Source organism: Pelmatolapia mariae, linkage group LG1 (assembly GCF_036321145.2).
Source record: "Pelmatolapia mariae isolate MD_Pm_ZW linkage group LG1, Pm_UMD_F_2, whole genome shotgun sequence".
Classification (NCBI taxonomy): domain Eukaryota; kingdom Metazoa; phylum Chordata; class Actinopteri; order Cichliformes; family Cichlidae; genus Pelmatolapia; species Pelmatolapia mariae.
Window position 1 is genome coordinate 17,530,402 of NC_086227.1, and position 17,305 is coordinate 17,547,706.

Sequence of the window (17,305 nt, forward strand, 5' to 3'; positions counted from 1 at the left end):
TTCATGCAATTTGAATAGCAAGGAGCAAATTGGCTGCACACATCATTACATTACTGTGACCCTGTGGATAAGCAGCTTTGTCTCAACCTGGCTGTTGGAGTGCCTCTCCCCATGAAAGCTTGCATGCAGAGCTTTGTCAGACTAATCCATCCTCCGGAGTGTTTCCTGCGCCTGACTGAGAACACTGAGGTTCTCAGACGGGAAAAAAAATATATATATCATTTTAAAATGAAGGTTAACTTTTCTCTAGGCAAAATCAGGAACTACACTTCTGTTGTGGAATTCCAGTCAATCAACCTTCAGTGACACAGCCAGTGATGTTAGTCAGTGTATTATGTGAATATTACACTTGCAGTATGCAGTACGTCTAACATTTGTATGTATGATATGAGTGACTGCAAATCTTTTAACGCCTTAAGGGCATGCATGTGCAAGAGTGAGTTTTTGGGATCTGAGAATGAGGCAACATCAGAAAAACTGCACAAATATTTCAGAGGAAACAGACGACAGCATGTCGCACGTAGGACTTCTGTTTTGAGTTTGAAAATTTGCCTTCATAGTGTCAGTTGTTGGAATATATTAGAATATGTCGCAGGGCTATACGGCCTAGATAGAAACTGATTTTCTTATAATTTCTTTAAGTCTAAATGACTGTTTTGTTCATTTTTTTAAGATGGGAAATATTTCTTTAATATTTCCCAATTGTACCTTTTAGTTGTGCTCAGATTGAAATGAGCCAAGAAACGAGTAATTTTCATTGCATCAGCTGAATGGAACCTAAAGCATTAATTCAGTTAAATCAATAAACAATCACCAAAATAAGCACTTCAGGCAAATAGGCAAAAAGATTCAATTTAAAACAGGTTGGGGTTCACCGTCTGATAATGGAACGTTTTCCATCTTCTAAGGTCAAAGTCTGCAAAAAGATTTTTCTACTCTTCAAACACCTGAATAAGACAAACTGGGAAAAGCCATTTTTACATTTAACCAATAATCTTCAATGAATACAGAGCAAAGTTTCCATTGTGAAATGATTTCTGAACTACATAAAAACAACGTGGAAGCAAGTGCTTTGGCTACTAGCCTTTTTTTTCTTTTCAAATAATATCAATTATTATTAATATATTGTTACACCACCACATCAATCACACATTATAGACAAATATAAAAAAGTATATAAGGATAATAAAAAATGGTTCAATCAGCAATGCAGAAAAAAAATCAGCCTTTCTTTTTAGCTCTCCTGATGTCAACTCGCTCTTACTGCAATCTATGCATATGGCATGACATGCCAATTACTCACTGTCACATCTCAAGTGGATGCTGAACTAAAATTATACCAACCTCAGAGTCCCCATATTCACTAGAATTTAAATGATGCATGGAAATCAAAAGGAGGTGAAACCATAGGAATCTATGAGGGAAGCATATCAGCAACTTTGCAGGAGGTAACATTTTTCATCTGTCGCTGCAGACGGCATGATCTCAGCTGTAGTCTGAGCAAACTCAATATCCTTAGGATAGGATTTTTCGTAAGTGAGTTTTCACAGTGTATGTGTTTCAATATGTGACACAAAGTTTAAATTTAATAAATATATTGAAAAGAAGAATCACATTGCACCACACCTATGGATTTCCTCCTGTTTTTTGCTACAGCAGCTTGTGGGAAAGGCATTCCTCTCATAGCCTCTCCTTGAAGCTCACCAGTGGGAGAGACTTAACAGCGTCCAGACCATACAGAGCCATCCATCCTGAAGTGCAAAAGTGACACAGGGCTGCAGCCTGTGCCAGATGATGGAGGCTGCCACCAACTCCCAGCTAAAGCACTGCTGGACAGACCCCATTCACTCAGTCCTCGGAGATTTACCGTCTTCCTGACATTCACTTAGGATAACACAGGGACACCAAAACAGAGGTTATTTATTTATGAATACTTCCAGGAACCGTGTGCCCTCACGGTTTTAGATTTCATTAGAAATTGGCATGCGATGGAAACAGGGGTTTCAACTTTAGGGGTTAAATCAATGTATGGCCTGTCCTCACCAGCGTTCTGCTCTGTGAAATTTAGTGTCATCTCCGGTGTAATGAAGGTCTTGTACCATCCGATGCTTACCAAGTCCTGGAGTGTCCTTTGTGTCCCCTGCATTTTTTTTATGTTCTGTTTAGTGTGTCCTCTACTAGGAGATGTCGTGCTCGGAGTACAGTTATGGTGTCATTGATTTGTCCATTTTAATCCCAAAAAGTTTTCTTTGGAGCAGTTTTTATGTTAATCCAGGGTGTGAGGTGCCAATATGTTCAATAAGTAAAACTATAATACATCTATATTTTATTATTTAATTTTCTCTCTATTATTTTGGGCTCTAACCTTATAATATAAAATGCATTAAGACGACTGTTGTGATTTAGTGTTATATAAATACAATAGAATTGAATCTTATAATTGACATTTCATTTGAAACTAAATTACAAATCATCATTATTCTGGATTAACTCCTGTTTACAGTGCATATAGCAACCCCTGTAAAAACTTTACTTTAAGCCTAGTTGATCATGTCATCTGTAAACAAATTATATATTCAAAATAATTTAAAATAATTATTACATTTTTATCCGTTATCCATTACAAATTGCAAATTCTTTTTATTTTAAAAATATCTGCAAGATGTGCAATTATATATCAAATGATATGTGAATGTATTTTCTGTAAATTTCTTTAGTAAGAGCATGCAGAGAGTTCACACGCTTATGTCTGTTAAATGAACACACAGTTAGCCAAACTCAGCCTGCGTTTAGTGTGAAAATCTGGTGCAAGATCAAAGTGCAAACTCTTACCAGAATTTTGCAGTGTGCATGAAGTATAACCTCCTTTTTAAATTCATTCAGTGTTTAAATTAATAATGCCGGATGTTATATTATGCACAAAGCATAATGGGAATTACAACTCAGTCCACAAACTCAAATACTCAGTTTGCAACAATGGAGCCTATGTAATTACATGTGTTCAAGCTATCACTTAAAATTACAGAAGCAACACAGGAGATTATAGCTTGTCAAACTGTGGATATTAAGGATATTTAGGTAAACTTTCTGTTTTTTAAAAAAATATGATGCTTTTAATGACAAAACTGCTGATTAGAATTCTAGTTCATAACTTCAGAGCTGAAGTGGGGGGATAGCATAATGAGGACCTTTGAGATCCTGTTTTGATGTAACTATTTGATGTCAGCAATGAACGGTGGGCATTTTCAAAGTTTCACTTGCTAAGTACTTCAATGAATGTCAAACATAAATAATAAATGTAAAAGAATCTAAGTTTGTGATGTCTGGGAAAGTTAGCAGAGGTTTTATAAATCCATGAATGGTATCAAACCTCTGGTTAGGATACAATGGCTTTAAATTCAGCTCAGAACAGGCGTAGCACTGTGGGGGATTTTTCTCTATAGACGGGGAACTATGCACTGGAAATTGATGAACCTCCTGAAAAATGCTTTGCTGTTAACATTGTGCATTAAATGCATACAGATTAAAAAGGCACATTCTTTAAAGAGGAATCAATAGCACTGAGGACCCCAGGTATCCTTTGTTAAAAGGCTTTCTTTAAGAGGGAGATGCAAAGAGAAGATGCTGTGAAGAAGTGCAGGACACACCATCAGTGCCATTCTCATTGAACAAATCCCCCAATGTCATAGCAATGCAGTAAATACACAAAATATTATCTTTTGTCTGTCTAAGTTGTTGACATAATATCTTATTTAAAGGATAAGTAGAGTGTGCTATTTGTTCATTTGAAACCCAACCATTTGTATCTCAAGCTTTCAATCTATTTCTTGACTCGCCCCAATTTAAATTTTAATCCAACCCAACATGCATTCAAAAACTTAATTGAAGGTGGATTTGTGTGTGAGACATTACTATTAAGACAAAAAGTTACTATATGTTGGTTCACAGGTCTCCATCTTTCACTCTGATTTTGAAGTGCAATGACTCATCCTCTAGTTTCCCATCAGAGCTTGTTTTTCTACTCAGTGTTTCAAGGGGGGCCACAACATCATATGCAAGGCTTCTGTGCTGACTACAAGGAGCACATTCTATTGGCTCCCACCTCATTCATCCCTGCGTGTGTTCTGTGATCCACGAACAACTCCAATGCACTAAACAAGTCGTGTAAAAACTATCAAAATTTAACTCAAGTAGCGTAGCAAAACTGTCAGCTGTTCAGCTCATCTGCCTGTTCAAAAAGATGGATTTTTGTAATTTATGTTATATCTGAGCAACTTCATGTGTAAATAAAATAAAGAGAATAAAGACAAAATCTCTCAAATTCAATAAGTCCAGTTGTGCTTTCTTCCCATCTGCCAGCTTACACAGTCTAGCAGAAGCCTGTGAATTGGTAAAGATGACAGATTAGAGAGAATAGGATGCTGTGTTCAAGTCAGTCTTGGTTTAAGTTGGGTGTGAATAAGTGATTGTTGAAGAGAATGAGGGACACAACACCTCTCAGTGTTGAGCAGAGATCTACTGAGGCAGGATCAAAGAACTCAGTCAACCAGGGCACTGCTCAATGCAGACTGTAGTCAACCAACCACACACTCTAATCTCTTGCTCAGGTCTTGTGAGAGAACAGAAAAGTATCAACCAAACTGAATTTAATGAGCATCTACCATACAACTAGAGCAAATAGTAAACAGAAAGGTAGAGACAGATATCTCAAACTTCTCTCCAGTTCTGCCTTTTAACCTCCTACAGGACTACCAATCATTATTTTGACATAATGCTCAATTACACTTGTATAAAAAGGAGAACAAGAAATCTGAGTTAATGTAATCTTTCAGCGATAAAGCGGTAGCATACTTTGTAATTTTACCATATGAAAGTTGAAATACTGTAGCTCGAAGCAAAGAACAGGAACAAAATGACAGATTAAATTCTTATGAAGCCAGGAACTTACAGCTGCTGATATGAAAATTTGAGATTAAATTCTTATCATGCCATTGACCCTCTGAAGTGTAAGTCATGTGAGTCACAGAGATAGTTGAAACAACCTGGATCTAACCTTAACAAAGAATGTAAATATATTTTTGATGCATGTCAGGTAAAATGATTATTTACTTTGTGATTACTTTGCATAAAGAAATATTTAATTACAAATACATACAGAATTAAATCAGGTAAATCTGTAGGTAAGTCACACCACACTACACTGATCTCATTCTCAGTGTCACAATAATCAAATTCACAGATTCCAGATCAGTTTCATTGTCACATTGTTACATCTTCCAATTTTACATGAATCTCTTTAGGCAAAGTAAACACAGCTTCACAAAATAGCATTATACAGACAAGTGATTTGTGTCCCACAAGTATACAATGTGGGCATTGCTCTAGAGGTTGTGTGTGTGTGTGTGTGTGTGTGTGTGTGTGTGTGTGTGTGTGTGTGTGTGTGTGTGTGTGTGTGTGTGTGTGTGTGTTCCTGAAACTTGGATCCTCTACTAAAGGGCTGGGAGTTTGAGGGGTCTGCACAGTATCTTCGACGTTCCCAGGACTGCACTGATCTGCACAGAAACTGCCTGGAATCTGTTGGTGTCAGTCTTTTGGTTTTGGGGTCACAGCTCCTAATGCTCATCTTATAATTGTTCCTTTTGCCCCTGCTACTTCTCTATTTTCTTGTGCTCCTCCTTCCTGATGTTGCCGTCTTTTGGGATTGCCACCTGTATCACAGTGGTCTCCTGTATGTGCTGATGGTACATCCCTTTTATGAGTTCTTCCTTCAGTTCATCATCCACTGTCTGTCTTCAGCTGCCTGAGGGAATCTTGGAATACCTCATCTCGAGGTGCCATCTACCTGATGTATTCATGGATGTTCCGTGTTTCATCCTGGATTGTGGCTCTGACACTCATTCATACTCGCCATCCTGCTTTCCATTGCTCGTAGAGCCTGAGGGTTCTGGACTTTTGTTGCAGACCCTGTTTTGTGAGGAGTTTTCATGTCTTGACATCTGTGGTATCTGTCTCCTCCTGTGGTCAGCTTATTATTCCAGCTGGGTATCTGATGACAGGTAGGACGAATGTATTGATGGCTTGGATCTTATTCCTAATGTTCAACTGGTTTCCCAGTACCTGTCTTACATTCTAGAGGTTGGCCTGTGGGATACCAAGGTACTGGCCAGCTATCCTCTATATCTGCTATTTTGCCATCTGGTAGCTCCACCCCTTCAGTTTGGATCACTTTCCCTCTCTTTCTTTGTGTGTGTGTGTGTGTGTGTGTGTGTGTGTGTGTGTGTGTGTGTGTGTGTGTGTGTGTGTGTGTGTGTGTGTGTGCGTGTGTGTGTGAGTCTGTGGAGCACTTTCAATCTCAAATCACTTGACTGAGCATGAGGCACCTTTTATCATGGTTCATCCTCAGCAATTAATCTTTAACAGATGCGATGCAATTCTCTCCCTCTCTGCCTATTTCATACACAGAGTCTCTTTCTCCAGATTTCAGTGTCTCTCCAGCTTTTGCGCTCACATAAAAAATACTGCAAATATTTATCACATTTTGTGTGCCTAATTCAAGTTACCTTAGGGCACATACTAGGCTAAACAGAGAACACTAATAATTTCAGAGAATTATAAAAGTACATTTTTGTGTGGGGAAAAAAAATGGAGATTTGCATTATGCACTGCAAAACTGGTTGTGAGGTTCCTTTCTTACAGCCTGTTCTTTGTCTTGGACTGGAATATTACTGAACTCCAAATCTCTCTGGGAGAATATATGGCATACTGAGAGATGGGGTAAGAGGGTCCTCAGCCGGATTATTGGACTCGCAGAATACCCAAGCCTAAATTCTAGTGTGCAACAGTCATTCATGGCAGCAGGATTGCTCAATAATGCATCAAAACCCACAGGCCTCCAGGGGAAGCAGTCAGTAATCAAAAAGTAAGTTAAGGTTTTCATAATAGGGCCCTATAAATAACTGAGGACAGAAATGAGGGCATGTAAAATTGATGAGGGATGATTCAAACCCCACGAGGTGGATGGAGCTTAACGCAAGGAGAAGGGATGCGATGTTGAGTGGCCCGGTGATACGGGCATATGTAGAAGGTGGAATTGCACGAGTGATTTGTGTCCCCAGTGTTACCACATAAACGCACAGATATACAATATGGACACTGCTCTAGAGGCAACGTCTCTGAAATGGTGCTATTAATGTAGAAATACGCCCCTGCCTTCAAACTATTCTACTGAACATTTAAAACAGCCTAGCAACAATTTCATAACCTGTGGCTACCTATTAAGCTTTTACAGAAGAAGAACTCTGCTGCACATTTATATTATTTAATCAAAACCAAGACTGCGGTTCAGAAATTACATACATTTTCAAAAGAGCTTCAATATGAGCTAACAAAACTGTGAATTACAAGGTGTTTTTTAATGTGGGAATTCATTTTCATATATTTGTGCTCTCTAGAACTGATGTAAGTGTGTGATTCAAAGAAAACGACATAGTATAACAGTCTGAGATCTTGTCAATATGCAACAGTAAAGAGTGAAGGTTTATCCTAAATGAGCAGTTGCAGAAAAAAGACACCATCAGACAACTAATTAGACCTTTTTTAAACTTTTAGTTGGGATAAACAGTAACAGTTGAAATGACCCACTGATAGCGGTGTTTGTCATTTTAACAGGTAAAACTGCAATTTGATATTGTGAATTTTGATACACATAAGTAGTGCCCTTTATCTAAATTATGCATTTGAGCAGTGAAAACAATCTCTTATCAGGCCTTCAGTCTTTGTCTAAAAATTATACAAATAAGCTGATTTGACCAGTTAAAACAATAAAAACTGAATTTCTACTGCGCTGTTGTTCCAAGGACATGCAGGTATTGTTCTCAGTTGACTGCCAACCTGTCAGATGGCTCATTTAACATTTGGCAGTAACAAATTTGAAAGAAACTACCATTGATGTTTTTGGCCAGTAAAACATTGATTTCTCGCTTCTTCCAACTATACTCACTACACAGTTTTCAGTTCGTATCACACAGGGAGGATTTTAGACATGTATTCAACCAAGGATGACAAAAATGCCCTAACTCAAGATTCATTAGTGTCTATATTTTGTACCGAAGGTCCTTCATTTCCTCTTCAACCTGCATAAAGAAATGACATGCAGAAGACTGACAGAATTTTTGTTTATATAATAAAATAATATAAAGTTAAATTAAGCAATCATTTCATTTTTGAAAAGATTTATATTCAAGGATTTTTATACGGACTAAGACGGAGTGTACACAATAGCTTTTCTTTTTTTCCCAGAAAGCCAGCATAGTTTTTCAATTGTTCACAATTGGATCGCCTCATACTTATAATCCTTTGCAGTCATTTAATCCCTAAAGTCTAGAGCCCTTGGACACCCTTGGTTTCCTCTCTTCAGATGCTCTGTTAGGCCTTTACTGCAGCTGCCTTCAGTTGCTGCTGGTTTGTGGGTCTCTCTGCATTCAGTTTGGTCTTTAGTAACTGAAAAGCATCGTCTGTTGAGTTAAGATCAGCTAACTGGCTTGGCCATTGAAGACTATCCCATTTCATTGCCTTGAGAAAGACAGTGTTGTTTATGCAGTTTGCTTTGGGTCATTCGGGTCATTATCCATTTGTACCATAATTTTACCAGCTATATCAGACGTTTCCTGACAAAGTCTAGTCTGACCCGTCTATTCTTGTGTGTAAACCCTCTGTACCTCCTTGGGAATGTTCCTGACTTGAATAGAGGTTGTAAAGTTTTTTTTCTTAAGCAAGGAAATAATTCTGCGATCATCCACCTTAGTTGTCTTCTGTGGTCATTCAGGTCTTTTGGTGTTGCTGAGCTGGTCAGTGCATTCATTCTGTGATTTGTGTTACTCTGCAAAAACGTATGGACCTAAATGTAGGTAATGCTTGGTCAACTACATTAGCAGCATTCAGCTACAACCAGACTCAAGCAACAGATTACTCTTATTAGTTATGGAAAAAACAGTGCACCTACAATTTATTTTTTCCATCTGACTAGTTCAAAAGAATGCATGATATCTTTAGGTAGTGTAAAAAAGCAAGCCTTGGATGGCACAAGCACACAAGTGTAAATGGCATTAAACACCGTAGAGCCTTGGTTTAAAGCCCTGTGAGCTCTAGCAGTTATACAGGGATTAAAGTGGGCCTGAACAACCTGGAACAACGTTCTGGCACCTTCGATTAATGAGTAATTAAATAGGCAGTTTAACACTAAATACTATCAGGCAAGTTCATTTTTCATTTGATACAGTCCGGCGGTGCTTTCTACTGTTGTCACAGAGACAGTAAAATCATGACTCCAGCTGCATGCCTCCTCTTTTCCTTCTTATCCGTGTCATGCACTCATGCTGTCGATGTCAATAAAGTTTCTCTTGCCGTATATCAGCATCTATCTACCTCTACTGAAGAGGAGAGAGCATAACCGAGCAACTTTTTCTTTAAGTGGCAGGTTATCTCAGATGCAGGATTTGAAACAGCTCAACAAATATCAGTGAACACACAAACTGTTTTTGTGCATCTTGGTGCACAATCTGTCTGCTAGCTTAAGGTACAAAGGCTCTGTTTTCCAGGGAGAAAAAAAACACTGACATGGGATAATTTTACTCTCAGAGATAGAGAAAGATATAGGAAGAAAATATAGCAGCAGAAGCTGACAGATCATATTTAAAGGTAAGGAGTGCTCTGCAAGTGACGTTTAATAAAATAGATATTTAAAGTTAAACAAATTAATTGTGTTGGATTGCTTTGAATCGGACAGTGGATCTGTATATGATGAAGTTATCTAGTTATATTAGAAGCACTTTCAAATATGTTTTTCAATGAGAAAAGGTTACACTCCACATCCATTATATGTCCCAATAATTTACATTTAAGGGAAACTGTACATTAACAATATTTGTTTTCCTATCTTACATTACGTTGAATTGAATTGTCATCAGCATTTAACCAAACATTATCATTGCAATAATTAAAATATTGTTGAAAGCTGAATGTCATTAATAAGGTGAATCTCAATTAATTTTCAGAAAAACAGCTTTATTATCAAAGAAAGCTAAGCTGAGCTGTCATATGGTCAGGATTTTAAGTTATGCTCATTTTTAGGCTGCCGTTTCCCTCCGTAGGTTTTATGGTGGCGACAGAGCACGCTTACGAAGGCTCTGACTCTTGTATTTGCTCATCAACAAATCTTTTGTGAACTATAATTTGAAGACTTGGGTCATCATTCAGCCTGTATAGCCACGTATAAACTGTTTACATCCCAGTGCTGTAATGTAAAACAACCATAACACCTGTGTTTGATTCATGACTATAACATTTAAATTGAGCAAATACAAACATGGTTTACTGGTTCTAGGATTTCAATTGTAGGAACAAATTACTTGAAGCTTGCCTTAATAATCTTTTAGCATTCAATTACATACAGGCCATTATGATATATCAGTATTATGATACAGTAATACTATCTAAATATGTTAAAGCATCAAACAACATTATGTTATTAGTATGAGGTTGCTACAAGTTTAATGTCAGTATCAGTAAAAAATGCAAACATTTGTAGTGCTACCATACGTTATCAATATACTGCTGTACTACAGCTAATGGACAGTAATAGAAATCTCTATCTTTATTTCATATTCAGAAATATCTTTGAAAGCAGATTAAATCATAAAGATTTTATGTTATTCAAATGCCGTATTGGACAGTATGTGCAGAATAAACTGGGTAAACTGGGCTGTTTGCAGTGTTCTTTTACAGTTTACAGTTATTCTGAACTGGTGCAGGGCAAACTGTGGTATCCATGTTCATTACCATGGTCTATATTTATGAGATCAGACTAGAGATTCTGTGCATACAGTTTTTATTTCTTCTTGACTATAAAAATTAAAGTTAATTCAGACACTGCTTTAAAATAACCATCCAAATAAAGCAAAGGATCGCTGCTGAGTAACAGGACTTGGCTAGGAGTCAGTTTGCATTTAGGTAATGATATTTTTTAGTAACACTTGCCAAATTCCACATTTATACCAGCTTCATAGTGGCTAGCAATCAGAAATCTGCCTTGGTGGCTCGTATAACATCTGCTTGTATATTGTAGAATGTAGATGGCTAAATTCAGAATGAGTAGGAAACCTCAAAAGCAGCATCAGACCAGGCCAGCTGATCACAACCTGTTTAAAAACAAAGCACATGTACTGGAGCTCATAAAATATATTATTATATGATTTATTCCAGAGTGAGTCATTTCTCCAGACTGCACTGCTTCACCAGAACTTAGTATTCTCTCACCTGCAAAATCCCACTTTAACCCCTGCTTATACAGACAGGCTCATTAGAATGAAAATATTTTTTAAAGCCACATTAGTGCCATCTTTTACTGTCAAAATGTCAGTAGTTCACAGTGTATGTGCATAAGGAAGAACAAAATCATAGTGAGCTAGAAAGCCCTGTAGATAAATAAAATCCAAATAATGCAAAACTGTAGTGAAGAAGTCAAGTGTAAAAGCAAGGATCCAGAATAACCATCTTTAAACCAGATAAGCTCATTTCTTATTAATAACAGTCAAAGTAATAATTAATCATGACATCAGAAGTCTGTAGTTACAAGTTTGACAGTGCTTGTCTCAGTACATTCAGCTTGGAGAGGTGGTGTCTGGGATATAAATTTCTATGAATCACAGTCTCTGCATGTTAAATAGATAAAACAAATCAATCTACTGGAACTTACCATCAAACTTTTTATGCCTGGAGACAAATGTTGTTCTCATTTTGTGGCTGCTCTCCTCAACCAATTTCTCAAACTCCAGTTTGCTCTGCTGGTTAAGTTTGTCCTCCATCTCTGACGTGCAGCAGGTGTATCCCTGAGGACAGACACGCAGGTGCTCACCTGAGGAAGACAGAGAGGTAGAGCGGCATTTTTACACACGTCACCGCCTCGACATTCAGATGCTCGAAAAGGCTGAACCGAGTCTTTGATCAAAATTCTCTTGTTATTTTGTCATTCTCATCACTGAGGCAATCAAAGTGGGCCAGACCGTAACAAACAGGGTAGGAAAACATTTGTCGGTCATTTGGAATCATGAATCAGAGAGTGTCTGTGATAGCACAGCTCCTACACCTCATATAGAATTCCCCTTATATCACAAAGCAAAGCACTGCAATGATGACTGCTTTAATGAATATTATGTACATGAAATGAAAGGCACAGTGCTAAGTCATGTCAAGGAAATTTATTTATATAGCCTAACACCACAAATTGGTCTCAAGGCTCTTACCAACATGCCCTTAGCTATGACATCAGCCAAACATTTAATTAAACTGCATGGATTAATTTATGATGTCTTGACTTTGGCACAGCAAGCTGTAAATGAACACTGACATATTTTTGCAATGGAAACAATTGCTTATTGCTTACCGAACAACATTAACATTCATTTCAAGTCATGCTTCCCGACACCTGATGAAGCTAACTCTCCATTCTGTTCTGCTCGTGGTTTTTATCAAAACTGGAATGAAATATTTGTCTTTTTGGCTGCCAAATGCTCCATGATGTTCACCAGCTCGTTACTAACTGTGCGTGTTTGCTCTTTTGTTCAGAGCAGGAAGGCTACAATGAACTTATCATAACTTTTTAGTTTTCCTAAAAACAACTTTGCTGCAAAGATGAGACCAAAACAATATAAAGTTGCTAGACTGAGAGATGAGAATATTGTTTTACAGTTCACGGTGATCAACTGTGTTGCACAGATGCACTGGTATCCATGGTCACTGTTAGGTGCCGGGGAGCAGCAGAGGCATTATAAGAGGCTGACAAGCCAGCGAAAGATATCAGATGTGACTGTGTATTGTGTGCGTCTGTGCAGTTTTTATTTCCCACAGTCCATTAAAATGAAAGTTAATTTAGGCAGAGCTGAAAAACTCACACCATATTCTGCATATCACAAAAATAAAATTTAATATAAATGTTTCAATTTCTCAATATTTCTTTTTACACTATATCTCATGCACTCTGGTGCGATGTTGCTGGCATAAGAACAACATTTAAAAGATTTATTTTAAAGACTGATTCACTCAGATTAAAAAAATGTTTTGGGCTTATTGTTATTTTACATAGTGGGGTGGTAAAATCACCAGCATTAAGACTTCACATGCCACCTGATTACAGTGATATTAACTCAAGGACAGCAGCATTTCTTTTTGCCTTGCTCGCTTACTTTTTAACTTTCTACACTGCAAACAAAATTACACAGAAACTATCAGAAGAATGTGGAGGTATCAGTGGGAGTGAGTTAAGAAATACTTGCTGTAGTCCCTTTAAGAAGAAAATAAAAGATGCTGTGCGTGCGTTTTGTAATGAGATGTTTTACAGAGCCTTGGACTCTCGTCTCCTTCTACATAATTTGATTTTGAAGCATTAATTTAATAAACTGTGAAGTGTTTGACTATTACATCAGTTAGAGAAACATTCTCAAGTCCACTCAGACGTCAGTGTATAAAAGTGTAAACCAAACCAATGAACCGACTCTAAGATCCACAAAGAGAAATACTGGAACTGAAGGCCTGAAGAATTTTCAAAACTTGGAATTCACACTAGATTTTTTTTTTTTAAATGAGTAAAAGTTTTACTTTACTGGGTTTCGAGAAAGGTAACAATCACTTAATTATGCCACACATCTGAAAATCCTTTCACTGAAAAAGTGAGGGGTTTAGTTTCATATCTGTGGATTATTCTTGGTGAATAGAGTAGTTTTCAAAAAGACTGATTTACTTAAAGGGATGAGGAAAATGATTCTGATGAAATCAAGAAATTATATCTACAGCCATAATGCACAACACTATCTGCAGAAACCCGGTTTAACCAAAAGACCATAAAATGAGGTTTATTTATTCCAATGATTAATCATTAAGGAAAATATGTTTAGTATAAACTAAATGTATCAGTCAAGTATATTCAATATCACCAGACTTCAATTTTGACATTTTACTTGCATATCAAACTTACATGAATAATCTACAAGTAACTAATGTTAGCATTTTGGGCATAAAAAGGACCAAGCCAGAATTAATTTTCCAGTTAATAAATGAAATATAAAACCAGATCCACAGAAAAAACAAAAAAATTGTTTGCCAAAAACTGAAACGAATGCTTAAATGCAAACAGAGGCTTTGATCAGTAAAAGTGACTAAGAGCTCCATGTGAGTGGTGTGTACATCTTTTTTATTTTTTGCACAGCTAATGAAAAGAAGTTTGTACTTTCATACTACTATCCATTTTAAGAAGTTTTACCATTACTAATAAACTAAAATGTAAAATAAAACTTAAAAAATGTACCTTAAACTTTGATACAGTCGGAAAAGTGTTGCTAAATTCCAAAATCAAGGCTTTTTTTTTATTAAAAACAAAAATGCTCATCAAGTTGTGGTTTTTGTTTTTGTTACCTATAAAGTTGTTGCTGTGATCTTTTTGCCAGAGCCACACAACCTTATAGGAAAGTTTAATCGTTATAAGGAAAAAAAAAAGTCCTCCCACACAAGCAAAAGCTCAGCGTCATAGTTTCTGTCAAACACTTAAACTGGTCCGAATGTGAGTTTTCATCTGGTTGTCTTCCTGCAACAACACACACCAGCAGTTATTATCACATGATTATATTAGTTTTTTTGCCCAAGAAATATTTGGGCAATTTTTTGGGAAAAAAATTACCATAATGCATACTGTATGTAATTTTTTTCTGCATGCATGCGGTATTTTATTTCCTCTTCTACAGAGAGCATCAGACATCATTATTAGTTTTGTTTTTTTTGTCTGGCCAGCAGTCACATAAAATATTTGTGTTTTTCCCATTCTATCTATTAACATTTGGGAAAGATGAAATGAGTATCGATTTACCAGTGGAGGACAGAACAGAGAGATTGTAGGATTTCCTCTGAGGAACACAATGCAGGCACTGGCAGGCACACTGACGCCCTGCATGCATATACAGTAAGCTGCAGATAAAGGAGCTGTGTATAGATAATGAAACAAGAAGATGCAATATGTACGTGCTGGCACTCTCAAATGTGCTTAATCCTTAATCAGTCCTTAGAGAGGCACCAAGCTACAGTAATGAGGTGCACCATCAACAGTTCAACACAAACTTGTTTCTCCAGAGTAATGCACAAGGCTCCGAGCCACAGCATCCAAACTCTCTACAACACAAAATAAACTGAAATGCACCACTCACTTTCTATTAGGCGATTCCTTAAGGCTTTTTTGTTTCTTTACTAAGCAGCAATGTCCTATTTTTTAACAAAGTAAGAGTTGCAGATAACGTCCACTACATTGGAATTCAATCAAGCGCATGCATATGGATTGAATCTACAGGCTGGCGACCTGTCCAGGGTGTACTCTGCCTCTTGTCCAATGACAACTGGGACAGGTTCATGAGGGAAATAGATGGATGGAAAGTTAATTAGTACAAATACATTAACCTGTAAATTTTACAGTAACTTGCTGAAAGCTGGATGCCAGTAACCAACTGTAAAAAAAGGATTTACAGGAACTTTAATTAACAGCAAATAAAGCTGCTGTAATTTAATTTACAGTAAAAGTAAACACTTTTAACAGTAAGTTGCTAGTATCCAGCTGCCAGTAAGTGAGTGTATTTTTATATATGGTATTTTGTTACAATTTACAATTTAAATTGCTATAGTTTTTATTTATTTATTTATTTTAGCTCAAACAATAAAGATGTAGTTTCATTTAAATGTACATCTCTACGAGAGAAAACATCAGAGTTTGAGATGATATACTGATACAGTTCCAGTGAAGTAAATATTTTTTACACATAAAGCTTTGGTATTTTTGGCTTTTCAGCCAAGACTAATGTCTTTTAGCTTGGGTTGCATTTAAGCTCTCACTGACAGAAGCACAGGGTATTTAAAGTATCAGTGTAGTTCAACATTGTCAGTCATATTGTTTAAACGGGGACATTATTAAACTGAGGGGCTAAGGAATTATGAAGATGGTATCAGATGGCTGGCTAATGTCCCAAAGAAAGAAAAAGCCATACACCATATTTGGCACCTTAAATTACACGGGCATGAAACACTACTCTAGGATGACTTAGGCACAGAAATATAAACTTTTATTGTCATAAATGATGGATAAGCTGAGGAAAATTGCATTTTCTCCACACTGTTATGTGAAGCTCTGTGACTCTGAAGTAAGTCAAATTCAATTTGAAGTTTCCGTTGATGCAATAAATGAATTTTACTTGTCGATGCAGGTAGAATACTACTCTTGGCCACTAAAGCGTTTAAAAAAAAAAAGAAAAGAAAAGAAAAGAAAAAAATCAATAACAGACAAAGCTGTCCTTAAGTGTGAATGACAGCTGAAAGGAATCCATGGTGCTTTTAGCTTTCATAGGCTGTGCACCACTCTATTCATCTCTCAGTCTTGTTTTGGTATAAACACATAATTTGACATATCCAAATACTTTCCTGTTTTGAAAACTGTTGTCGTAAACCAACATAAAATAGAAGTTTGTGAGAAGCAGGCACGGGCGTGAGCTGCATGTTTATGATGCTGCTACTTTGAGTTTATCTCACATGTTTTCCCTTCTCTCTTTTTCTCACCTGTGTATTGTCTCCCTGCTTTCCACAATACAGACACAAAGATAAACAGCAGAATATATAAAGCAGTAATGCCAAAACGTTTGGCAACAACATCAAAAACCCGGTTCAATACTTTTATGCATAAAACTTTGCTGCACATTTTCCTAATGTGTTTTTTTGTGTGTGTGTGCTCTTTTCCAAAAGAAAAAAAAAGCAAACATAAAAGCCTACCTTAGTGAACTTTGGAGGTAATTGTCCCCAAATCTAGATGGGATTTTGGCTCACTAGACCATATCTGTCCTGTTCTAGCTGGTTGCTTTGGACCCGAGATGGAATTTGAAACCATGCTGTCAATATGCTGCACGCTTGCAAGATCACACTTGTGCACAGTCTCTGTCAGGGAGAGTTAAACTTGTAAGACTCAATACCAGCAGTGCCAACAAAAATGAAGACATGGGGGTGGACACAACAAAAAGACAGGGATGGCAAAAAGCACAAAGGTTCTTCTTATAAAAGTATATTTGCTAGGTGAATAACAGGAACTAATGTGCCTACTTAGCTGGCAACAGCTCACTGACACCCACTTTCCACCTTTCTCAAAGCTGTAAGATACTGTATAGCTTTACAGCGCTTATATAAATTAGTCTGGCCATTTGTAGCTGAACATTTAAATGAATCTTTTGATTAA

The 17,305-nt window shown here is 37.0% G+C and overlaps 1 protein-coding gene across 2 annotated transcripts in view; it reads right to left on the bottom strand.

Moving 5' to 3' along the window:
* The window catches only part of gpc6a (glypican 6a), a 140,974-nt gene that overhangs the window by 101,086 nt on the left and 22,583 nt on the right, over nucleotides 1-17,305 (bottom strand). For both annotated transcript variants that reach the window (XM_063474269.1, XM_063474259.1), the window contains exon 2: nucleotides 11,753-11,911. In XM_063474269.1, coding sequence (XP_063330339.1) covers nucleotides 11,753-11,911 — 159 coding nt within the window. The remainder of the gene's footprint in view (nucleotides 1-11,752; nucleotides 11,912-17,305) is intronic.